Consider the following 24,935-nt stretch of genomic DNA (forward strand, 5'->3'; position numbering starts at 1 on the left):
TAGTACAGTGCTCTGCACAAAGTAAGAGCTCAGTAAATACAATTGAGTGAAGGAGCGAATGAATTGCTCTGTCACTCGCATGCTGCAATTACAACCCCGGAACGAGGCCAGGGGCTGGGCCGGGCCGGGTGCCCATGGGGTGCCGTCCTGTGGCATAGTCCTTGTGAGTGAGACCTGCAGGCAGAAGCCATCAAATATACACAAAGCAAAGCAGCGCAGCCTAATGGGAAGAACACAGTTCTGGGAGCCGGAAGGACCTGGATTCTAATCCCGGCTCTGCCACTTATCTGCTGCGTACGTCATTTCGTTTATCTGTGCCTCAGTTACCTCATTTGTAAAATGGGGATTAAGACTGTGAGACCCACGTGGGACATGGAGTGTATCCAACCCGATTAGCTCGTATCTACCTCAGTGTTTAGTTCAGGGCCTGTCACATAAGTGCTTAACAAATACCATACCCCCTGCCCCGCCCCCGCCAAAATCCACCAAAACACAAAAGAACAAGGGAAAGTATAGCTACAGATGATTAAAACACAGTAAACAAACATACAAATTTGGCCACTTTTCTCCCCAAACAGACTATAAGCTTCTCAAGGCAAATTAACTTGAGAAGCAGTGAGGCCTAGAAAGAGTCTGGGCCTGTGAGTTAGAGGACCTGGGTTTTAATTCTGTATGCTGTGTGCCCTTGGGAAAGTCACTTCCTCTGTGCCTTACTTTCCTTATCTGTAAAATGGGGATTAATTCCTCCCTCCTAATTAGACTGTGAGCCCTCAGTGGGACAAAGACTGTGTCCAGCCTGACACGGGGGAGTCGAATGGTAGAACTGTCCAAGCCAGCGTGTCCCAGGCCATGGGTTATCGTGGGAGGATGTTGAGAGTGAGAGCCCAGGGGGATGGTCGCTGGGAGCCGCAAAGTGTGCCAGCTGGGGTGTGCCAGGCAGGAGAGCAGATGGAGAAGAGGGAGCCAGTTGGGAGGCACTTTGACACCAGGGCCCAAGGGCTGGGCCAGACCCTGTGGTCAGTCCCTGTGTGCACCGCTGAGCCCCTGGCAGGACTGAATCAGTCCCGGTCCGAGTGCTGTGATCCGTGGCCCCCATGCTGGGAACCCAGGGCTCGGAGCCGTCAGGGCTGTCGTTCCCTACTGTGGCTGCTGGCTGGGCCACCCTGAGAGTGCCGGCCTCCTCTGACCTTCTGCCGCGGGGCGCCCCTCTCCCCATCCCCCCCGAACCCAGCCGGGTGACCGTCCTCCTCCTCCTCCTCGTCATCGGCCTCCTGCTGCCCAAGACCTCTCAGGGCCCGGGCTTCCCTCTGCTGGAAGCCGGCGGGAAACTGCCGCTGCCCGCAAAGCTGGGCTAAATTCCTGCCCCCTTTCCTGCCCGAGCCTCCAATTTGCCCTGCAGACCGCAACTATGGCCCCCAGAGTGGTGAGCGGGTGGACCAGGGGACGAGCCAGAGGTCTCCCGGCCACTCCGTGGATGAGAGCAGTAGCAGTCGCGGGGCTTCCTGAGCACCCGCTGGAGGTGGGGATAGTCCCGGGTACCTGGCCCAGGAGCAGACTCTCGGAGTCTCCGGGGCTCCAGGCCAGGAGAAACCATGGCGGAGGCGGGGTCGGCCAGTGCAAGCAGCCCCGGACTTTAGCGCAGTCCTATTTGCCCGTGGCCTTGCTGCCGCCCCCATCCATCAGCCTCCCCCATCCGTCCCTGACACCAGCTGGCCATCTGCTGCCTCCCTCTTCCTCTTTCTCCCCTCCCCCTGGCACAACACGGTTCCCCAAACCCACCTGCCTAGTTGGCTTCCCGCTGGGCAGATGCCCTCACCCTCTTCCCGTGTGGTGGTGGTGCCTGAGTGCCACTTGACTAGCCTGTTGAGTGGACGGGGCTTTGGTCCCTAGGGGCCTTCCAGGCTGGCCCGGGGCGGGTGCGTATGCCGCCCTGAGAGCCCGGAGAGCAGTCTGGTTGGGGATCTTGAAGCAGTTAGGGCCTGCTGACCTGGGGCGAGAGAGGAGACTTGTCCAGGAGGCCAGGGTGGCCTTGTGCCCCTCAGGTGAGGGGGCAGGGGCCGGGCAGTGGGGTGTGGAAGTGCCCCCGAGGCCAAGGGCAGGTGCTTCCCCATGAAGGCGCCCGTGGAGGAGGGCATGGAGGGCAGCACGCTGGTTGAAGCCCTTCCAGCTGCCCTTTCTTCTAATTAAACTTCTCACCAAAACGCACAGACTAGGAAAGGTCAGCGGCGGCGGTTCCTGGGGAGTGAGGATTACCACAGCCGGGGAATGTTTAATTTGGCTTGGGAGCGCAGCCTCCAAACTGCCACGCCTGTCTCCTCTTCCACTCCCTTGGGCCGGGGGGAAGGCAGCGGGGCGACCCGGGATCTGCCTGGGGGGTTGGAGGAAGGCAGGGGGAGGATGGCCAGAAGCCGGGCAAGAGACCCCTGATTGAAGTCGGGTTTTCAGTGTGCTCGGCCGTGGCCGGTCCCTCCTTCCAGCCCCACATTCGCCATGGCCAAGGGCCCGTTGGCCTCCCTGTCTCTGCTGGTTGCCGCTGCCCGTCCTGGCAGCTTTCTGGTCACCAGGGCATTGACTCAGGGCGGTCAGTGGGGCGGGTCAGGTTTGGGCCGGCAAAGAGTGGTGCCCAAAAGCACTCTGTGGTGGAGAGACTGTAAACTCCTATGGGCAAGGAACGTGTCTACTAACTCTGTGGTATTGGAAGCACCCAAGAGCTTAGTACAGTGCTCTGCACATAGTAAGCATGCAATAAAAACCACTCATCGATTGATTGGTCACCAAAGCTGGGTCCTGAGCTCTGTACTGGACTCCTGCCGTGGGTAGGGCACCATCTTGGGGGCCCACTAGGTAGAGGGCCCCGCCCTGGGTGGTGACCGCCATCCTGGGTGCCTGCTGACCGCTGTCCTGGGCACTTGGGAATATCCAATGGAAGAAAAAGATAAATGGTTCCTGCCCCCAATGATCTCTCAAACATACAAAGAGGTGAAAGAGCAAAAGGTGCAAAATGGTGGAAACAGAAGGAGTAATAATTGTGGAGTTTGTTAAGCACTTATTAAGAGCCAAGCACTATCCTGAGCATTGGCGTAGATATAGGATCATGAGATCCCACATTGGGCATACAGTCTTAGCAAGAGAGAATTAAGTGTTGAATTCCCCATTTTGCAAAGGAGGGAACTGAGGCACAGAGAAGTGACTTGCCCACAGTCACACAACATGCAAGTAGTGGAGCCGGGAAGGGCATAAATAATGGAGAAATAATAGCCCAGCTGATACCCAGGCGTGTGTCTAGCAACCCTGTTATACTGTGCTCTCCCAAGCGCTTAGTCCGGTGCCCTGCACACAGTAAGCACTCAAGAAATATGATTGATTACTGTGGGGGTGGATGGACCAGCCTCCCCCTGGGCAGGGATCAGGACAGTGGGCTACCCCGGGGTGGGGAAGGGTTGGGTCCGGCAGCCCCCTTCCTGTGGCATTGGACTGTCCCAGCAACCAGCTGTCTGAACGTTCAGCCTCTGGTCTGGACAGACGGGTGACCGTGGCCTGGGGCTGCTCAGGGTTACGGATGCTGACTTGTTCTCTCTGCCCTCCCAGGCGCCAAGCGATGTCATAGCAGGTGTCCCCGGGGATGATGAGGAGGAGAAGGACAAGGACGAGGAGGAGGAGGAGTGGAGCGGTTTTTCCAAGCGAAAGATCATCTCCAACTGGGACCGCTACAAGGATTCCGAGAAGGAGCCGGAGCCGGAGACCCGGAGGGGAGTCGAGTTCGGCGTCCTGCTCACCTCTGCCGGTAAGAGGAGCCGCTGGCACCCAGGACCCCGGCTCTGCCCACCGCCGCTGGGCACACACTCTGCGCTCACACACACCAGTTCAGCGCTGTGCACACACTGTCCCCCCGCCCCCCCAGCCATATGTGCTAAAGGGGTCCGGCCCCTGGGAGGCGGGGGTGATGGTGGCGTTTTGTACGCCGGAGGACCGTCTCCCCACACCCTGCGGGGTCAGGAGGTTTCCACGGCGGCGGGAATCCTACACTGACCGCTGTGACTCTGGCCTGATTCGCTTTCCAGTCTACCCTCGCACCCTGTCTGCCTGGGCTGCTCAGGGCAGGGACAGGAATGGAGGGTCCTCGCTGCCCTCTCCTCCCCTCCCCTGGCTGCGGCTGCCCGGTTTGGAGGGTGGTGGTGGCAGGGTAGTGTCGCGGAGAGAGGGTGAACTGGGCCTGTGATGGGGCCATCTTCTCCTCTGTCGCTCAGCTGGAGGGTCCATCTTGGGCAGAGACACCCGTCTGGCTGTGCCAAGTCTCCGCCCTCATGCCAGCTGCCGCCCTGGCCAGAGCTCACTCTGGGCCTGCCTGCAAGCTCATTTGTGGTCAGTCGGCCGGGCCGTAGCCACAGCGGCATTGGAGCTGGCCATATTTGCCCAGGGCTGGTCCCTCCTTCCTTCCCTCCCTCCCTCCCTCCCACCTAAGAGTCCCTTGCCTCAGCCTGGATGACAGCGGGGACTTGTTAACCAAATGGGGGGCCTTCAGGTGAGGCTGAAAGTCTCTGACAGAGATAAAGGGAGGGGAGAAGAGCAAGCCGTCATCGCTGTCATTGGCGAGTTTGCATGGGAGAGTAGAGGCTTCTTTGGCGGGCCGAGCCTAGGCTCCTGCGGTTGATGGGAGATGGAACTTGGGAAATGTGTGAGGTGAGGACTCGGGAAGAGCTAGCAGGGAGAGCTCTGGACTTGGTCGTAGCTGCTTTTGGCTGTATTTTCCCCTTCCACGTTCCTGGTGTTTCCCTTGGTAGGGGAGGGGGCTCAGATGGGCACGGGGATGAGCCGGTATGGGGAAGGGAAGGAAGAGAAGCAAGAGTCCTGGGAAAACCAGCATCCCTTTGCCTGACTCTCACCCACTCTGGGGTTGGGCGATCTGGGCTTCTGCTGGTTCTCCTCCTCTTCGTCCTCCTCCTCTTTCCCTTTGTTCTTTTCCCTTTTCTCCTCCCTATACCCCATCCTGCCTAAAGGAAATCCCACTGGTTCCTTGCACGCAGAGGAGAGATCTGAATCCGCCTCGCTCTCCGAGCAGAGGGACGGTCCTTCTCCAAGGGTCGGGTCCCTTCTGGTTAGCCGCCCCACCCGCCTCCGCTGACAGGCTGGGTTCAGTGCAGGCCGGCCATTTGGTTCAGAGAGCGAGAACAAACAGAGGGGTCTGTCACTAGGGCCCAAATCTCTGGACAGTCCCAGGCAGGAAATGTCAACGGGCTCCGTTTAATTAAGCAGTGTGTGAACAGCACCCATTAGCCGACGTGTGAAGGCTTATTAAACGCTCTCGTTAGCTTAGCGGAGCACTCCCTGGATCCATTGCTGTGGTTTCCCGCAGGAAATTAAAGCCACGCTCCCTGTCGCTCCCTCTCGCTCCCTCTCTGCCGTGTTTGCTTACAGTTCGTGAAAGTGATTTGGCCGTGGCCCCACACGGAGCTCCTAAGATTCTCCCCGCGTTTGTTGTAGATAAAGGGGACCTCGTGGGCCATGGGTGCGCTTGCTGGCGGTTTGGTTAGCCTGTGTCTCCCTGAAAATCAGATTTCCAATGGCAACTAAAGAGGAGATTCATTTTCTGATGGGGAAAGTGGGGCACGTGGCTGGAAAGGTCCATGAATCTCAGGGTCTTGCAGAAGGCCAGGAGCCCCCGTTTTGGGGTTTGCTGAGCCTTGGCCCATGGGGAAATGGGAATGCTTCAGGAAAAGGGGATTCCCCCAGACCCTGGAGGGGCATCTTCTGGACTGAGTAACTTCCGGCCCCTTTTAGTGGATCTTCTCAATGTCCCTCTTCTTTGGCAGGAGGGGCGTGCTGGGTGCTGGGGGCTTCCCTACACTTCCTGCTGCCTGGAAAGAAGCAGGAGCTGCTGGGGAAACAGTGGCCCTCCGTGTTGTGGGCACAGACCCGTTGGGTTGCCAGGGTTCCCAGAAGCAGGTCTGGTGTCGCTGGGAAGGGTTTTCTCGATGTGGGGGCCAGTGGTCAGTCACTCGCTCTCATCAGACTGGGCGCAGCTGGTGAACCTGGGCAGCTAGGGACGCCTGAGATACGCGAGAACCGCACTACCCCCCTACCCAGGCCCCCCAGCTAGTCTTGGGGTTGGGTGGGAGGGCCCTGCCTCGTAGTCCCCTGCCCAGAACCAGCGGGTTGCCTTTAGCTCCTGCCACCAGGCTTCTTCTCTGTCTGGGCCCCCAGTGGGTCGGGCAATCAGCCAGGGGTATTTACTGGGCACCTCCGGTGTGCAGGGTGCAGTACTGGGCACCCAGGGAGTACAACAGAAGCAAGACCCATCTCCCCTGCTCTCCAGGAGTTTACAGTCTATCTACTGTGTTCTGGTTCTTTTCTGCCTCCCATTTGATTACTGTTAAAGTCCGAATTTCCTGTGGGTTTCCTGTGAGTTAAGCTCTAGGGTTGATAAGAGATCATCAGTCCATGCTGTTAAATCACAAAATGTTCCCCTCCCCCCAGCCCCAATCTCATCACTCTCCCCCAAACCTGTCTCGCCTGGGGCAAACAGGCTCCAGCCACAGGCTTGCATACCCGGCTGCCGTGCCCTGTGGCTGTGCCCTGCGGCCGTGCCCTGTGGCTCCCCTCACTTGGAACTGGGCCCTGAGAGGATATGAAATTCAGTGAAGTGTCGAGGTGGGAATGGGGATGGGGGTGGGGGCTTGATACAGTCCCGGGAGTAAGCAGGAAGTTCTAGTCCAGGTGGCCTCAGAGACAGATGCCAAGGAACGGTTGGTAGAGGGTTGGGGGGTTTAGGGGAAGTCATTTTGCTTCCCCTTCCAGCAGTGAGTCAGGTGCCTGAATGTGGATGGTGGGAGCTTCGGGGGTCAGAGGGGTCACTGGAGCCCACCCACCGCTGGCATGGGTGCCAGGGGCGTGCCCTGGCAGCATCGGGATGCGGCTCTGGACATTGGTGCCCGGCTTGGGGCCGAGCACCAGAGCAGCATGCAGTCAGGGCGAGCGGTCCTGGCCTTTGGCTGCGCGTCTGCAGGGAGCTCGGGAGCTAGGTTCAGATCTCATTCTCTGGGAATCTCTCCTTATTCTCACCGGGTTCTTTGGGAATTTTTTCAGAGAAAGACCCCTTTCGCAAGGGATCACGGGGCGGGTGCTTGTGCCCAGTTCAGCTCCCACATAGCCTGGTGGAAAGAGCATGGGCTTGGGAGGCTGGGGACCTGGGTTAAAATCCGGCTCCACTGCTTGCCTGCTGGGTGACCTTGGGCGAGTCACTTTGTGTGTCAGTATCGTCTATAAAATGGGGATCGAATGGCTGTTCTCTCGTCTTCTGAGGCCAGGAGAGAGAGGTAGCAGCTCTCAAAGGGTTTGGGGGCTTGGCCCCTCGCCTCCACTGTGCCAGCTCTGTTACCTGGGGGGCGGGAGTTGTGGGGGGAACACGTTGCCCATTTCAGCTGTGCCATTTTGCTGCCTGGCAAGCTGCTGGTGATCCCGGTCAGGGAGAGCGAGCTGGCGGATGGCAGGGCTCTCCGGGGAAACTGCCTGGGCAGCAGGTGGGCAATAACCAGGACACTAGAGGGGAAAGCTGGGTGGCGGGGGAGGGCGCTTACCTCTGGAGGCCGGGGGAGGGATGGGAACAGGCTTTGGGGAGGTCCGATCTGGAGGGAAGTGAAGCCGGCAGGGAAAGGAGAAGAGAAAACGGCGCTTACCTGGCCCGGTGACCGGGTGGAGGGGGGCTGAGCCGCAGCCACCTGGCTTCTCTTCGGGCAGTGCCCTCTGCCGTGTCCTGCTGCTGCCCCTGGCGCCCCGTCCCAATCAGCCGTGGCACCCGGCGCACCCACCTGTAGCTCAGAGCCTAACCCCAGAGTGGCGGTCGCCCTGGAACCGGCCTCCACAGCCGGCGAGATCGGGATGCCTTGAAAATTCCCAGCCACTAGTGCCGTCTGGCAGGGGCATTTGGTCCTTTCCCCAGAGCCGAGTGAGCGGCCCCTGGTGCCGAGCGTGTCCGGGGACTTCCCGCGGGCGTATGTGTGGGTGTCCATGCTCTTGCACTGACGTTTCCGTCCGGGGCCCGCATCCCCTCTGCGGCTGGCGGCGGCGGCGGCGGCGGGGAGGAAGTAGCCGCGAGGTTGGGGTCCTGCCGGGTGTCACAGCGGCGAGAGCATCTGGCTCCGATCCAGAGCCAAGCTAGCAGCGAACTGACAGGATGATGCACCGTGCCCGAGCGACCGCTAATTGCCTGGCCCTCGGCCGGCCGGGGCAGGGAATGCGAGGAGGATGAGGATGGGAATGCGAGGATTGATAGGCGGTCTGTGTTTGAGCAGCTTGTTGCCAAGGAGCCAATCAGCAAGAGGCAGATGGGGGGTGGGAGAGGGTGGCACCAGCCATGGGGACAGCAGGCACACCCCTCAGTCCCTCACAAGGGACAAGCTGGGGGGCCAGTGAGGGTGAAGGGAGTGGGAATGAGCTGAAATACTTCTGGATAGCCTTTCCCTCCCCCTCCCCCGGGCAGTCTCTCCCTCCTCCTCCCTTGGACAGCCTCCCCCCGCATCCCGGCCAGCCTGTCCCTCAGGGCTTGAGGCCAGAGCAGGCAGGAGTGGCTCTTTCCTGGGGCTGCAGGGTGCACACTTAATGATGCCCACCAGGTTCTTCCTGGTGCCCAGGGTGGCACACTGGGTTGCCCCCGTAGCCTTGCAATGTTTTCTGGACGTTTCCAATCAGTTGTTGGAGCGATTTGGGTTCACAGAACCTCAGCCCCTGTGGCCGCACCTGTTGGTTCCAGCCGGACCCACGGGCTCCAGGAAGATGGCTGCCCAAGGGTTTCCTGGGTGAGGGTGAGGTCTTGGCGGAAGGGGAGGGTGGGGGGCCTCAGAGTGAGAGTAAGCAGGAGTCGCCTCTGTGAAGTAGGCAGGATTTTGGGTCCTTCCAGCTGCTCAGAACCCACCAGGTCCGATCAGAACCCTGGGAGGAGCAAGGCTGGAAGTCCAGAACATGGATGGGCCCATGAGCCTGGGGTGTGTCACAGCTCTGTCACCTTAGGCCTGGCTGCCGGCGGGCCAACGTCTGCCCTGAGATCCCGTGCCCCCCAGACCTAATGGTGGGGTGTTGTATGGGAGCTGGGAGGGAAAGGGAAATGCAGGTGGTGTTCCCCACCACCACCCCTGGCCGCTCCAGCCCAGCTGTATCCAGGGGTCTTTGCGCTGGGTGAGGACTCCCTCTGGTCTGACACTCACCTGGGAAGGGCAAGGAAGCACTCACAGTCATGACCACATCATGCCCACACTCAAACACATACAGACACAGGGCCAGTTGTGCAGTTGTGGGCTCTGCCTGGGCCCGGGAAAGCTCCTGCCCCGGCCTCAGGCTGCATCTCCCCTTGCCAACCTTGGCCCCAGGTGATGACCAGTTCTCCCCCTGGACCCAGCCGGGGTGGAGCAGCTAGGGGCTGCGTGCCAGGCCCTGGTTAGGGCTTGTGGTTACAGTGGCCTTGGGGTTAGTCACGGTGACTGGGAAGTAGTCGGGTGATGGGGAGGCCGGGGCGATGGCTGTGGAGTCGGTGGGTGAGGGTGAGGTTGCAGATGTTGACCTTGGAATCAGTGGGTGGAGGCAGGGCAGTGACTGGAGGAGCCGGTGGGCAAGGCGGGAGCCAGGGCAGGGGCCGCACAGTCACAGAGCTGCACTGTGGAGTTCATATTCAGCGTGACTCAGTAGCGAGAGCCCGGGCTTGGGAGTCAGAAGGTCGTGGGTTCTAATCCTGGCTCCGCCACTTCTCAGCTGTGTGACTTTGGGCAAGTCACTTCACTTCTCTGGGCCTCAGTTCCCTCATCTGGAAAATGGGGATGAAGACTGTGAGCCCCACGTGGGACAACCTGATCACCTTGTACCCCCCCAGTGCTTAGAACAGTGCTTTGCACATAGCGCTTAATACCATCATTATTATTGTTGTTGTTGTTGTTGTTATTATTATTATATTCATTCACTGCCACTGGGGCCGTAGAGTGGGAAGGGTCTCACAGCCAAAGGGGAAGGGACTCAGAGGGTGGGGGACTGGCCCCCCCCCCTCAGGGAGCTGAGCCAGGGGCGCAGTGGTGAGCCGGGACCACTCCCCAGGGCTGGGGTCACCTCTGCAACGGAAATCTTATCTAGCGAAAGCCCAGATGTGGCATGGCTTGGCCGAACCAGACCGGGTGCGGCCTAAATTTAAACTATTGATTTTCCCACATGGTGTCAGGCTTCCTTGTGACCTTGACTTTCTTGGGATCGCTGGGCCCATGGCTCAACCCTTAGATGGTTTTCATGGCAGTGGAAGGTTCCCTCTCCCAACCAGCAACCTCCCTTCGCCCCCCCCCCCCACCCCGCCCCCACCTCAACAACTGCCACAGTGAGGTGAGTGGAGGGCAGGGGTCAACATTGACAGAAAGAACAGGCACACCTCTCAGGCTGGTCTCCCCCATGGCACAAGGCAGCCAGGAGTCTGGTGCCACGGGGCCGCTTCTGATGTGGTCCGCCACCCAAAGAGGGGGCCAGGACCAGCAGAAGGGCTGCAAGGGTGAGATGCCAGGGCTCTGGACTAGAAATGTATTTGGAATTTTCTCTAGGAATCCTTCCCAGGAGGCAGGAGGTGAGTGTGGTTTGGTTCAGGGTCTGTCCTCCAAGGGTTTTGCTGCTGACACACCCAGCAGCTGGGTTGTGTGTGAGATTAGGGTAACAGCCTCCAGACTCCTCCCCCTAGGCGGCCGGACCCTGGGATCAGGGACGATTTGGGTCATGAAACCACTGCCCGGGTCACCCTGGTACTGGCCAGACAGAGCCAACTGGTTTCCCGGCCATGCAGAATCTACAGTTGGGGTCATACTGGCCAGCTGAGGCCCCGCAGGTGTGGCCCATAGGTGACCGGATGGCAGGGGTAGAGACTCCAAACTCCCTTGGAGCCATGTCCCGGGGTTCAGGCCAGCAGTGAAGCCAGGGGGAATGGGGAGGGCTACCTGTGTGGACCAGAGGGCCACTAGAAAAGTGTGAAAACGACTCCAAAACCCCAGGGAACCAGGCAGGCCTTTGCTGCAGGCAAAAACTCCTCACCCTCGGCTTCAAGGCTGTCCATCACCTCGCCCCCTCCTACCTCGCCTTCCTTCTTTCCTTCTACAGCCCAGCCCGCACCCTCCGCTCCTCTGCCGCTAACCTCCTCACTGTGCCTCGTTCTCGCCTGTCCCACCGTTGACCCCCGGCCCACGTCCTCCCCCTGGCCTGGAATGCCCTCCCTCGGCACATCCGCCAAGCTAGCTCTCTTCCTCCCTTCAAAGCCCTACTGAGAGCTCACCTCCTCCAGGAGGCCTTCCCACACTCAGCCCCCTCCTTCCTCTCCCCCTCCTCCCTCTCCCCATCCCCCGCCTTACCTCCTTCCCCCCACAGCACCTGTATATATGTATATATGTTTGTACATATTTATTACTCTATTTTACTTGTACATATTTATTCTATTTATTTTATTTTGTTAATACGTTTTGTTTTGTTGTCTGTCTCCCCCTTCTAGACTGTGAGCCTAGACTGCTGTTGGGTAGGGACTTGTACTTCCCAAGCGCTTAGTACAGGGCTCTGCACACAGTAAGCACTCAATAAATATGATTGAATGAATGAATAATGCTGTTTCCACGAGGACACCAGAAAGGGACAACAGTGGAGAGCACAGTGACCTTTCTTGGCCCTAGGCCAGGCTTCTTTCCTTTCGTCCTTCAGGTCTGACTCCTCTCTGGGTGGGGGTGGGGTGTGTGTGTGTCTGTCTGTGCGCGGGTGGCAGGGCATTGGCTGTTCCCTAGGGGGTCTGGGCCGGGCCGGTGCTGGAACTGGACTTGCATGCTGTGCTCGGATTCCCATGAACTCGGTCAAAGCACTAAGCCCTCCTGAGACCTTTCAGTCACGCAAATCCTGAAATGGTACCCAACAGCATTTACGGAGCACCTGTCGTGTGCAGAATGCTCTGCCAAGTGTCGACTGGGTGCGGGGGGCTGTCCTGGCCACCGACTGGAACCTGGGGCCCTCAGGCCCATTGGCCCCTAGCTGGCCTTCCACTGGGGGCCTGAAGCCTTGAGCAGGGGTGAGTTTGCCGTGATCCCGCTGGAGTGGGTGTTGCCTTCAGGTGGGCGTTGATGGGTTTGGCTGATGGAGACAGTGGGTACTGCCTTTGATCGGTGAGCCTTCGTCTTGGGATTGATTCAGTCCTGTAGCACCGGGGTGAGGGCGGGGGCAGGCCGGGTATGGGACGCGCGCTGTGCCGCCGCACCGGCCGGGAGAACAATGCACCCGCCACCAGGAAAGCAAACAGGGAGGGGGCGGCGGGCGGACGGGTGAACGCATCCCCATCTGTGACGCGGAGCGGCCCCCGGGGGGATCTTGAGTAAATGTTAGATCTGGAGACGTCCGGGCTCCTCTACTGAGCCCCCTGAAACGCTTCCTCCCCGCTCCACTGATCCCCCTCCCCTCCCCACCCTCTGCCTTTCCTTCCATACCGCTATTTCAGTGAATCGTATTTGTTGAGCGCTTACTGGGTGCAGACCACTGTACTGAGTGCTTGGATTTCTCTCTACCTGCCTCCCCCTCCTCTTTCTCCCCCTGAGTCTGTAGCCCCCTCATAAAGGGAGGGGCGGGAGGGTCTGAGAAAATTCTGCTCCCCAGGCAGCTTGGGGTGTGGCCAGGTCAGGAAGGTGAGGCGGGGGCTTCAGCCCCGTCTGGGAGCCGGACCTGGGCTGGCCCCAGAAGAGCAGGGACTCTGGGCAGCAGGTGCCAAGTGTAGGCCTTGCTGGTCCGCTCAGTGTCTTCCGCTGATGGGGGAGCATGTGTGGGCTGACGGAAGCCCTCATTGCCACTTCTCTGCACCACAGAGGACGCAGCTGGTCCCGGCCCTCCGTCTGGCTGCCCGGGAAAGGTTTGGGCCGGAGAGCAAACCCACCGCTACCCCCAACCAGCCCCCCGACACCTCTGGGCGCCGGAGGGCCGCAGGTGCAGAACAAACAGTAGGAGGCACCCGCCTGTCCACAGAGGTTTGGGCAAGTGCATGGCGAGCGTCTGTGCTGGGGAATTGGGCTAGAGTCAGGGGCTTTGGGTGGTCCATTTGTAAACATGAGGGCAGTGAGCCACAGATCCCTTCCCCCCACCTGCAGGCATCCTGAAGTCCCTGTTGGATTCAGAATGCCGGGGTAGGGGCTGACATCCTTAATTGCCAACAACCTTCCTCTCCCACTCCCCCGTCCCTCTCCCCCCAAACACACACACACACTCTCTGTCTCTCTCTCTCTCTCTCCACAATTGTACTGGATCTACATCTCACCCTGACTGGCCGCTCGGCTCGGCGGAGGAGAACCCACTCCTGTTTGGGACTGGGCCCCCAGGGCTTCAGCCACTGGTCTGTACTATGTCAGGTGGGCAGGGTCCGGCTGCCACCCTGCCCTGACCATTGCAGCCCAGTGGCCTGGGGGACCCCGTCTGTTCCTCTCCACTGGAGCCAGCAGGGAGGCTCGCTCCCTGCCCTCGACTGAGGATTGGCAACTGGGGCTGCACGTGCAGCCGGGCGAGTCAAACCCAACCGATGGCAGAGCCAGCACCTTTGGGTCTGATGCCGTAGCTTCTCAGGCAGGGACAGACTGGCTCAGGTCAAATTCCAGGGAGTTGGGGGAAACAGCAAGGCTCATGGGGAGGGTCTTCAGTGCCTGGCCTTGGTGAGTGGGTGGCACCCTGGTGGCTCTCCACAGAGAGTGGGGGTGCCAGCCCAGAAACCCTGGCTCAGAGGGCAGGAAGAGCTGTAGGCTGGAAAAAACAACAGGCTTGCGGGGAACAAGCAGAAGGTAAGAGATAGGGCCTTGGGTCCGATCAGTCAGTGGTATTTATTTATTGAGCATCAACTGTTCTCAGCTCTTGGGCACGTTCAGCAGCAGGAAATGACCCAGGCCCTGCCCTCAAGGAGCTTACATTCTAGCGGGGGAGTCGGACAAACCCAAATTATTTCCACAAAGAGGAAGCAGGAGGAAAGACAAGGATACATTGGGCAGTAAGTAGCTCAAGGCCCCAGGATGAAACAGCTGGACAGCATTGACCATTTACTTGAATCTGCACCTAGTCAGAAGTTCAGAGGGTAGGGCAGCCGTTGGGAAGCTGGGGTGTGGTGAGGCGGGGCGCCTTGAAGCCGACTGGCCGTCCAGAGTTTGTGTTCATGCGGAAAGAGATGGGCTCTAGCAGTAGCGGAGCCCCCGGGTGCCTGCTCTGGGCAGGGTGCCTACTGGACCAGATGCCTGGGCCCCGTCCGGAGGCTGCTGGACCGTACTGAAACTGGTTCTTGGTTCTTTGCAGGCGACTCCTTCTCTCAGTTCCGGTTTGCCGAGGAAAAAGAGTGGGATTCGGACCCTCTCTTGCTGAAGCAGGTGAGCGAGGGGCAGGTTCAGCCATGCGAGCAGTCCGTGGGTTCGGGCTCAGGGACCAACCCCCTCACTGGGTTGTCCCTCTCTCTGGCTCCCATCCTATGTGGAGGAACGTGGAGAGGGAGCCCGGGCTGGACCTGGGGCCTTACCCCTCTGCCCCCGTGCACTGTAGCTGGCACCGGCTGTCTTCATGAACTGTGAAGCGTTGGCCGAAGCCCTGCAGCTTCTCCCTGTGGCGCTGCGGCTGAATGTGGCAGCCGACCTGGTCCAGGTAAATGCCGAGGGGGGACGGTGGGGTCGGGGGTGTGTCTTACCTGGGGCCGGGGCCTTAGGGCAGCACGGGTCAAGAGAGGGAGGCTGGCATCCGAGGTTGTAGTCCTGACGCTGCTTGCTGGCCTTTTCTAAGTCAGCTGTGGCCCCAACCCCTGCAGGAGGCCACCCCTCAAGAGCTCCCACAGGCCAAGAGCGTTGGCCACAGCCCGGGCCCACCCCAAGGCCAGCCCAAGGCACCCTGCCCGTCCCGAGGCCAGCCCAAGGCCCCCTGCCCACCATTGGCACCGCCAGCCGACTGCCTGGATGAGGAGCTGGACGTCCTGCTCCAGCTGGAAGCCCCCGTCACTACAGAAGCCACCCCGGCCCCTGCTGCACCTGCTCCTTCTGCCACCCACGAAGACAACGAGGATGATGGTACAGAGCGCCCAGGTCCGGGGGTGGGGTGGGGGGCCACCAGGCCCGGGCCAGGGTCTGACCATTCCTGCCCACAGCTCCTGCAGCTCCAGTGGAGTCAGAGCCGCCCGTGGCCCCCCCAACCAACATCATCAGCGAGGAGGAGCTGGAGGACTGGCTGGACAGTATGATCGCCTGAGCCCCCGCCCCCTGGGGAGCACCGCCACGCCCAGGAACCACTGCTGCCATGGACATGGCCAGAGTCAGGCCCCAATAAACACCAAGGATAGCAAGTCTGGGTCCCGCATTCTCATCCGGGGGCAGGTGGGTGAGCAGGGGGAATCTCAGCGGCGAGCGAGGACCTGGGTGGGCCTGCCTCGGAAGATGGTGCCAGCGGGTGGGCGCGAGGCGGGGGTGATGCTCTGGCAGAGGCCCGGGTGGACCGCCAGGCCTCCTATCCCAGCTGGTCCTCGTACTGCTTCCGGAAGCAATCTCCTGCTGGGAAGAAGTCCCAGCAGCGTTCCTGGTACATCTTCCACACATACGATTCCTGCAACAGGCCAGGGTGCTGCCATTCAGGCCTGTGCCGAGAGACTGCCTCACAACCCCCCAGCCCGGTTGGAATCGGAGAAGAGCGCCACTTAACTCTCTTAGCTCCCTGACCCTGTCTCCCTGGGGGTGGGGGTTGGGGGGAGGGTGTGTCCAACGGCCCCTCCTCTAAAGCCACCAGCTGCAAGCTCAAGCTGGTCAGAGTTGGGGGACAGGCACAAGCTCTGACTTCTGCCCCTCTCACCTGCCCCGTGTGCTCAGTCTCGTCCTTGTTGATGAGATGCATCAGGAAGAACCTGTAACCCCGGGGAGGTCGTAAGTGGGCAGGGGGCCACCTTCCTGTCCGATGGCCCCACAAGAAAGCAAGTCAAGGGGGGCAGAGGGACGGTCACTCTGGCTGGTGACCCCACGAAGGAGCGAGCCAGGGTAGGGGTTGGCGGGGAGGACTCACAGGTAGTTGGCCAGGTTGTGTTCCTGCAGCGTGTGCGTTTCGAACCCGTGCGGTGTCGTGTCGAAGTAGTCGTTGCCGATGCCGCAGATGAAGCATTTTGTCTGGAAGAGCACCCCGGGGGAGAGTCCCGCGATCAGCTGGGGGTGGGAGCCGGAGCAGGAGGCCAGGGAGAAGAGGGGAGCCCCACCCCGTTACCTCCATGTCCTCCCGCACTTGCTCCTGCTGGTCCCTCAGCTCCCCGAAGGCGTCAATGATCAGCCCTGTAGCGGAAACGATCGAGAGGTCAGTCCACGGGGATGTCTCCCCACACCCGTCCCCCCCAGTCCCAGTTGCCAGGCCATCTCTGGCCTTGCCTACTTTGTAATTCATTCAATTGTATTTATTGAGCGCTTACTGTGTGCAGAACACTGTACTAAGTGCTTGGGAAGTACAAGTTGGCAACAAATCTCACTCTCCGTCCACAACCACTTCCCCTGCCTTTTCTCTCCCCCACCCCGACCCTTGCCCAACTGTCCTGTCCCCCTGCAAGAGACCTCCGCTTTCCAACTACCCTCAACTCCCATTCCCCTCCCACCCCTGCACCACCCTTCAGCCGGGGGTCACCCCAGCAGCCCGTCTCTTCCACTCTCGTGTTTATGCCGCAGAGCGCCGTGGCCAGATGTCCAGGCTGTGGCCCAACTCTGGCCCTGCTAGCCCTTTGCTGTCATCTCAGAGGTCTCCCTCTGCTCCCACCGTTTCAGACCTTCCACTCCCTCCTGAAACCCCAGTGCCCTCACTTCCCTCTCTCTTGTCCCCGATGACCTTGCCAACCTACTGTGTAGGCAAAATCGAAACCAGCTGCTATGAGCTCTCCACAGTAGCAACATCTTCACCTTACCACCTCCTTCCCCGACGGGCAGCCATCTCTCTGAAGAGCTGCCTGTCTGCCTGCTTTCACAGCTTCCCCCCTCCACCTGAACCTCTGATCTCCTCCCTCCTTCCTTCCCTGAGCAACCACTCACTTTCTCACGGCTCCTTCCCCTCTTGCCTTCAAACCTGCCCCTGGCTCTCAATCCTAAAAATCCTTCCCTGGACTCCAGTGCACCAGGCAATAATCACCCGCCTCTCCCTTCTCCCAAACTCACCGTTTCCAACCATTCTCCCTCCTCACCTCTCCAGCCCACAACTTCAGCATCACCCTTGACCCACTAGCTCTTTCGACCCCTATCTTCATCCTGTCAACCTCCATTCCAGACAGCTTTAGAATCCCCCACTCCTTCTCCATCCAAACCGTCACCACTCCGGCCCGGGTACTCACCACATCCCACCTTGACAATCTCGTCAGCCCCCTCGCTAACCTCCCTACTTCCAGTCTCTTCCCCCATCCAGGCACTGCTTCACCGTTCTGACTGGATCATGTTTCTATATCAGGCTGCGCCCCTCTCCACACTCCTCAAAAACCTCCAATGGCTGCCCAGCCATCTCGGCATTGAACGGAAACTACTCACCGTCTGTTTCAAGGTGCTCAATTGGCTCATTCACTTCCTAATCCAGCCTAGCCCTGCACACTTTTCTCCTCTTACACCACCCTGCCCCTGCCTATGTGCCCTCCCTCCCTCCCCCCTCACATCTGGCAGACCACCAGTCTCTCCCTCTTCAAGACCCTCCTGAACTCTCATCTCTCCCCACCTATTGTCCCTCCAGCCACTTTGGCACTACTGTGTCTGTGTAGCACTAGGGGATTCTCCCCTCTTCCTCCCTGCCCTCGCCCCTATGTATACATCTTTAAACTCTGTGGCTTCCTCCTGTCTCTCATTTCAGTGTCCATCCTCCCCAGCTAGCTAGATTGTAAACTCCCTGCAGGCAATCAGTCGTATTTATTGAGCGCTTACTGTGTGCAGAGCACTGTACCAAGCGCTTGGGAAGGCAGGGATCACATCATTTCCTCGCATCCTCCCAAGGGCTCAATCCAGCGTGCATGTGGCAGGCGCTCAGTCTGCACTGCGGAGAGACGGATTGTGTGATCTGATCCCGGCTCCCTCTCTGTTGCCCCCGGGGTGTTGGGGGGCGTGGGGGTGCTGTAGGTACCTTGGATGATGGCCAGCAGGATGACGATGACGAAGAAGAAGAAGGTGATATCGAAGACAATGCGATACATTTCGTACGGGTCCCCGGCAGGGTCCTCGATTTCGTCGCCGATGCCGCCACCGGCCCTCACCCCGACATACATGTGGAACAGGTAGCACTGGACAAGCACATACGCACACATGGTTCAGGCATGGGGGTCCCAGGGGTGGGCTTCCCTCAAGGGACCAGGCCCCCACTCCCCACCCCTCTTTCCCCCACCAGCCAGACTCCAGTGCTCAGGGTCACTCCTTCCCTGGGTGAGGGTCTGGGCCACCCTGAAGTCCCAGGGCAACTCCAGCTGCGGTGACACCCCCCAGCCCCCGGCACCGTCATCATGTCGTTGCACTTCATGTCCGGCTCCTCCTCGTCCTCGCCCTTGTTGTAGAACTTGCGGAAGAAGTTAAACGCCACCACGGTGTACAGGTAGACCACGACGGCCAGCAGCCCCACCGTCAACACCAGCTGGGAGGGCGAGAAGCGAGGTCTGAGGATGCCCCACATACCCCCGGCCCCCATGCACAGGGGCTCCAGTCTCACCATTGCCCTTCCTTGGGCGGGACTGTGCCGGGGCTGGTAACATCATGGGCCGAGTGCCCACCGCGGGTAGGTTACTGAGCACTTGGGAGGGCACAGTGCAAAGAAGAGGCACGTTCCCTGCCCCTGAGGAGTTTACACTAATGGGGGAGAGTACCTAGGAGTGTTTACAGCCAGAGTCAATAAAATCTATAATCAAATGAACAGTTGAAAATTCATCCTGTACCAATGCTGAAGTTCGTGTAAATAAAGCTGTAAATGTTCAATAACAATGATGATGATGGTATTTATTAAGCGCTTACAATGTGCCAAACACTGTTCTAAGAGCTGGGGTAGATACAAGGTAATCAGGTTGTCCCATGTGGGGCTCACAGTGTTAATCCCCATTTTACAGATGAGGGAACTGAGGCACAGAGAAGTTAAGTGATTTGCTCAAGGTCACACAGCAGAGAAGTGGCAGAGCTGGGATTAGAACCCATGACCTCTGACTCCCAAGCCAGTGCTCTTTCCACCAAGCCACACTGCTTCCCAGGGTGTGCTGATGGGTTTAGACAGCTCAGTGTGCTGGGAGATGCCCCGGGGAAGAGTTGTTGGAGGAGGTAAGGAAAGTTGGGAGAGCTGGGGGCTTTAGTAAGGGGAGAAGGATAATAATAATAATGATGGTATTAGTTAAGCGCTTACTAAGCACGTACTATGTGCTAAGCACTGCATCCCTGCCCTAGAGGGGAAAACCCCCACACACTCCCCTCAGTGGTTGCCGCCCATCTACTGGGAAAGGCGATGTGTACGTGTACACACACACACCCCTAACAGACTTAAAGGGGCAGAGATTTGGGATTGGGCTCTGAGAGGCCTGGTTTAGGGGAGAGGGAGAGAGAGGCCCCACCTGCTTGCCATTGTGTGTCACAGAAGACAGGATGGTCCTGAGTGTCTTGAAGCCCATGGCGATATCCAGCAGGTGTGCAGCGAAGAAGAAGTTGTTGTAGTGGCCAAGGATGGACATGGTGGTATACCAGGCCAGGTAGAGGAAGGACTGGGGAGAGCCACCAGCCCCCTTCAGCCCTGAGCTCCCAGCCGCACCCCCTCCCCACCCCGGCACTGGGCAGTCATCCTGCGGGTGCCAGGACTCACGTTGTCGGTGAAAACCACTCCCAGCTTCCAGGTTTGGTACTTCAGGTCAATGGTGCTCAGCCTGGAAGGAGGGGGAGACCGTATTGCTCAGTGCCCCTATGCCGCGGCTGGGGTTGCCAACCACGACGAGGGATGCCCAGTTGCTCTTTAGGTCAGCGCAGCTGGGGACAGGCCCCAGTGGCCTCATCCCAGGAGCTGAGGGCCTCCCCCAAGTCCCTGACGGAGGACGGGGGGCCAGCAGGATAAACAAGGGATGTGGGGGGTGGCTGCCAGCTCGGGTTCTGGGAGGAGCGCCGTGACTGACCGGCTCCCTGGCCACTGACCCCCAGCTGACACCTGGGATGTAGACCGCCCAGCTCCCATCCTTGCCTTCCACACAGCCCAGATAGATGGGAGCCACCCCACCTCTGCTCTGGGAGGGTGGGGGGCAGGCTACCTACCAGGACCCCAGAGAGGCCGCCTCGGGCTGTTTCTGGCTGGCCGGGCTGAAGTCCAGAGAGTTCCTGTCCAAGCCCAGAAGATCAGCGATGCGCACGGCTCCATACAGGTCCCCAAACTTGTTAATTACCTGAGAATGGGGCGGGTGGGGGGGCAGCCTTAGCTTTCTCCCCTTTCCCCATCCACGCCAGCGGCCTCCCCACCCCAGTTGGCAAGGAAATAGTTGGGAGAGAAGGAGGAAGAAGTGACTGTCTCCAGAACTCAGGGTCTCCCTAAGCAAGAAAGGCTGGGAGTCAGAGACTCCCCCCGCACCCCCCCACCACCCGGCCCACTGCACCCAGAATCCCACAGACCCCACCCACCTTCCGCTTGACAAACTTATCCCAGTATTTGTTCGGGAAAGACCTGGGGGAGAGACAGAGAATAAGTCACAGCTGGGGGGGATGGAGGAGCAAGAAGGTTCAAAGGTCATCCTGGGCCAGGGTTGGGGGGCCCTGGCTGGGGTCAGCAGTCTGAGGGATGCTGCGGGAGCCAGCACTCACGGCGTGTTGATGACCAGCCGGTCCCACTGGCCTTTGATGTCGTCCTCAGAGGGCTGGTCGGTGATGTACAGGCCGTCAAACTCCAGCTTCCGGGCCACCTCTTTCTCCCTCTTGAACACGACCAGTGGAACCTGGGGGAGTGGTGGGGGCCGGGAGGTGTCTCCCCTTGGGCTCCATCCTCGCCCTTATCTTTTTTTTATGGCATTTGTTAAGTGCTTACTATATTCCAGTCACTGTACTAAACGCTGGGGCACTGATCTTAATGCAGGGTCCTCTCTGAATCAGAACCACCCTCCAGGGCCATTTGGGGAAACCGAGGCAGAGATTGACCCATTCCCGGCAGTGCGTGTGGCCCGTGACTGGCTCCTGGCTTTCCTGGGGCCCTCGTTTCCCACCCCGCCATTTTGGAATGAGGTGGCAGGCAGATCGGGGCAGGAGGAGAGGGGCCTGGGAGCAGGAGGGGCAGATCGGGGCAGGAGGTGAGGGGCCTGGGAGCAGGAGGGGCAGACCGCTGACCTTCAGGCAGTAGTAGCCGATGACGCAGACGAAGGAGATGAGCGTGTGGACGGCAGCCAGGAAGCGCAGGGTGGGTGCCATGTAGCCGGTGCTCTCCTGCAGCACGAAGAATACCACCCCATCCTCCTCCTCTTCCTCCTCCTCCTCCTCCTCGAAGGAGTGCCACAGGGCTGCTCCCGCCTCCGCCGAGGGCGCCTCCGTCACCTGCCCACAGCCCCACATGCCCCAGCGCACCCCGTCACACACCGACGGGGACCCCGGCTCCAACTTCTGCACTCAGCTTGCCAGCATCCAGCCCGGCCTGGCCCCCTGCACCCGGTAAAAACCTTCTCCGGAGTCCATGATGCCGGCAGATACTCTTCCTCCCAGTCGCCCCTCACCCTGGCAACCATCGTCCCCTCAGCTCAGCTCCTTCCCCTCTGCCTTCACATGTGTCCACGTCTCCTCCGCACAGAAAAGGCCTCTGGATTTGCTGGCACCATCCAGCCGCCACCCGTCTTTCCCGACTCCTTCCTGTCCCCAGCCCGGCAAAGGGCCGAACACACCCACCGCCTCCTCCTCTCTTCTTACAACTCCTTCTTCCGCCTGCTCTCCGGCCCCTTCACTCCATGGAGACAGCTCTCTCCAAGCCACCGATGACCTTTCTGAATCGAGCAGACTCTACCCCTCCTTAAATCCTCGACCTCTCGATGGCTTTTGATGCCATGGACCATCCCCCTTCTCCTGGAAACACTATCAAACCCGGGCGTCACTGATGCTACCTTCTCCTGGTTCTCCTCCTACCTCTCCGTCCCCTCCTCTGCCTTCCACCCCAAACTGAGGATCGGAGAGGCCCTTAGTTCTGGGTCCCTTTCTCTTCCCTGTCCCTTGAGGAGCTCATCTGCTCTCACAGTCAACTACCACTGCTCTGTGGAGAATTCCCAAATTTACCTCTCCAGGTCTGACTCCTGCTTCTGGGAGCTCTCTACCTGGATGCCCTGCTGACACCTCAAGCTCGACGTGTCCTAAGTCCAACTCCTCATCTTCCCTCCCAAATCCTCTTCCCTCACCTAACTTTCCTATCCCGGGTGACGACCCCACCGGTCCCTGGAGTCTGTAAGCTCATTCCCATCCTTCACTCCTGCCACGCTTTCAATTACCACATCCAAGTCTTCTTGGTTTTCCCTACTATTTCCCATTTTTCCTCTCCCTCTTCTCCATTCAAATGACCCCCACAAGGGTCCAGGTGCTGGTTAAATCCCAGCTTGTCTGACACCAGCCCCTACTGGTCTCCCTGCCGTCCACCTCTTCAATCTATACTTCACTCCTCTGCCTGGGTCACTTTCTCAAACTTTATTTGGCGCCCACTCCCCACTCCTTCCAAACCTCCAGTGGTTGCACTTCATCATCTCTCTACCTCTCCCTATCCACACTCTTCTCCCACCTCACCCTCTTCGTGCCTCCCAAGCTCACCAACTCACTGTGGCTAACCTCAGCTCTTCTGCTTCTGCCCCCTGACTCGTACCCTTCTTCCCGCCTGGAACTCCTCCCCCCTTCAAATCTGCCAGACCACTAGTCTTCCCAACTTCAAGGGGCTTCTCTGAAATCCCATCTCCTCCAGGAGACCTTCCCTGATCATATTTTTTTCTCCCCGGTTCACATCCTCCCAGCTAGCCCCTCTGCACTATACTCTCAGGACCAACTGAAGCCCTTTAGGAAACATCGACTTACACACTCCATAACTTAAGCACCTATTCATCCACACGTCCGTCTTTCCAGGCCCCTTTTCCTCCCTCCTGTAAATTAATTCTTGTCATTCTCCCATGTTTAATGGTAAGCTCACTGTGGGTAGGGATCCTATCTACCAACTCTACTGTACCCTCCCAAGCACTCTTTACAGTGTGGCACACGGCAGACATTTAATTAATGCTATCTTAAAATTGTATCTTCATGTATTTCCCCAATCGCCCTCCTGCATCACCTATGCAGTCATATCTATACCTTTTTAGCGCTTGATATTCACCCCAACCTCAGCCCCACAGCACTTATGTATATCTCTTTACTCTCTGCCATGGCCCCTCTCTGTTTATTTTACAGAATCGAAGCTCCTTGAAGGCAGGGGTAGTATCTACCAACTCTATTGTATTATACTTTCCCAAGCCTTTAATACAGTGCTCTGCTCACAGTAAGCACTTGATAAGATTGATTGATAGATTGTATCCATGAACTGATGTTTATCCATGCACACTCAAAGTCACACATTGGTGAATGACAGGAGGGGCTGATGGCTCTGGGAGCCAGGCCTCTTCCTGCTTCCTGTCCCTCCCCTGGCCTCCCCAGGCAGATCCCAAGCCTGGGCCCACCCCTTGCTGCTCTGGGATTGGTGCGGAGCCCTTGGGGTGCCTCCCATCTTGTCCCTCACCTTGTAGAAGAGCAGGATGAAGTTGATGGCAAAGGCCACAAACAGGGCAAGGAAGCGCAGATTGTAGAAGTTCCTGGCCAGGTAGTGCTAACAGGGGGAGATGGAGAGAGGAATGAAGTGGAGGGGTGTAGCCCCAGCAGAGACTCCCCCCGCCACCCTGAGGGCAGTTCTCCCTGCGGCGAACCAGGCCACCCCAGGTAGCCCAACAGACGCTCAGGGGACTGAGGACGGGGCCTTGGTGGGTCCCGGGAGTGGGGCGAGGGGTGGCCCAGGCGGAGCACTAAGCTGAGGTGGGGTGGGGGGCGGCTAAGGGGGAGAACTGGTCTGGGGTGGGGGCGGCCCAGAGGGAGCACTGAGCCAGGGTGCCGCTCACCAGTATCTTTGTCTGGTAGATCTCCAGGCCCTTAAAGAAGTTGGCCGTGAAAGCTTCGGGCTTCTCCACCTTCTGGCCACGTGGGCGTTTCTTCTTCCTGGTCTCCCCTCCAGCCGCCTGCTGGGTAGGGGGCTCCTGCTCCTCTTCCTCTTCCTGCTCTTCCTCCTCCTCCTCCTCCTTGGCCTCATCCTGCTTCTCCTGGTCTTCCCTGCTGATGGGGAGACACCATTTGCACCAGTCATCTCACTCTCCCTCCATCACCGCTGCCTGAGTTCTGCTCCAGCCAGGCTCACCCATCCTCCTGCAGGAGGTCCACCCCTCCTCACCTCCCCCTACCCAGGTCGCCCCTGCTGCCTGAGTTTTCTGCCCCAGAGACTTACTCCGCCTTCTCAGATTCCTCTGTGCCTCCAACCTCGCTCTCCTTTGCCATTTCTGCCACCTGCACAGTGAACAGCGACAACGCTGCCGCTTTGCGGCGGGCCAACCCAGGCGCTCCCTGGCCTCCTCCATTTTCCCATCCCCCAGGGAGGCAGTTGGCAGGGGGAGGCAGTTGCCAGCGCAAGTCCCCACCTCCTTCCTCCCTGACCTCCCTGCCTCCTGTCTATCCCATCTCCAATCCTTATTTCATTCTGCTGCCCGGATCGTGTTTCTGAAAAATATTCAGTCCACATATCCCCACTTCTCATGAACCTCCAGTGGCATCTATCCATCTCGGCATCAAACAAACTTCTTACCATCAGCTTTAAGGCCCTCAATGAGCTTACCCACTCCGACCTTACCTCCCTGATATCTCACTACAACCCAATCCACGCACTTCGCTCCTCTAATACCAAGTAACTCGACCTCATCTATCTCACCA

General features: G+C 59.1%; 2 protein-coding genes across 2 annotated transcripts in view; one reads left to right on the forward strand and one right to left on the reverse strand.

Annotated features, from left to right (window-relative positions):
- Nucleotides 1–2,922: 2,922 nt before the first annotated feature.
- Nucleotides 2,923–15,345, forward strand: AVEN (apoptosis and caspase activation inhibitor). The gene is made up of 6 exons (XM_038741097.1): nucleotides 2,923–2,979; nucleotides 3,589–3,784; nucleotides 14,302–14,372; nucleotides 14,542–14,640; nucleotides 14,801–15,056; nucleotides 15,134–15,345. The coding sequence occupies exons 1-6, from the start codon at nucleotides 2,923–2,925 to the stop codon at nucleotides 15,232–15,234; spliced, it is 780 nt and encodes a 259-aa protein (XP_038597025.1). The 3' UTR covers nucleotides 15,235–15,345.
- A 92-nt stretch (nucleotides 15,346–15,437) lies between these two features.
- RYR3 (ryanodine receptor 3) overlaps nucleotides 15,438–24,935 on the reverse strand; it is a 74,165-nt gene continuing 64,667 nt past the window's right edge. The window contains 15 exon segments of the mRNA XM_038741370.1: nucleotides 15,438–15,585; nucleotides 15,829–15,880; nucleotides 16,036–16,136; nucleotides 16,231–16,295; nucleotides 18,103–18,259; nucleotides 18,469–18,603; nucleotides 19,562–19,708; nucleotides 19,807–19,867; nucleotides 20,247–20,374; nucleotides 20,607–20,649; nucleotides 20,787–20,917; nucleotides 21,303–21,506; nucleotides 23,704–23,790; nucleotides 24,077–24,287; nucleotides 24,457–24,515. Coding sequence (XP_038597298.1) covers nucleotides 15,490–15,585; nucleotides 15,829–15,880; nucleotides 16,036–16,136; nucleotides 16,231–16,295; nucleotides 18,103–18,259; nucleotides 18,469–18,603; nucleotides 19,562–19,708; nucleotides 19,807–19,867; nucleotides 20,247–20,374; nucleotides 20,607–20,649; nucleotides 20,787–20,917; nucleotides 21,303–21,506; nucleotides 23,704–23,790; nucleotides 24,077–24,287; nucleotides 24,457–24,515 — 1,677 coding nt within the window. The 3' untranslated portion in view covers nucleotides 15,438–15,489.

Source organism: Tachyglossus aculeatus (genome assembly GCF_015852505.1).
Source record: "Tachyglossus aculeatus isolate mTacAcu1 chromosome 12 unlocalized genomic scaffold, mTacAcu1.pri SUPER_6_unloc_1, whole genome shotgun sequence".
Lineage (NCBI taxonomy): Eukaryota > Metazoa > Chordata > Mammalia > Monotremata > Tachyglossidae > Tachyglossus > Tachyglossus aculeatus.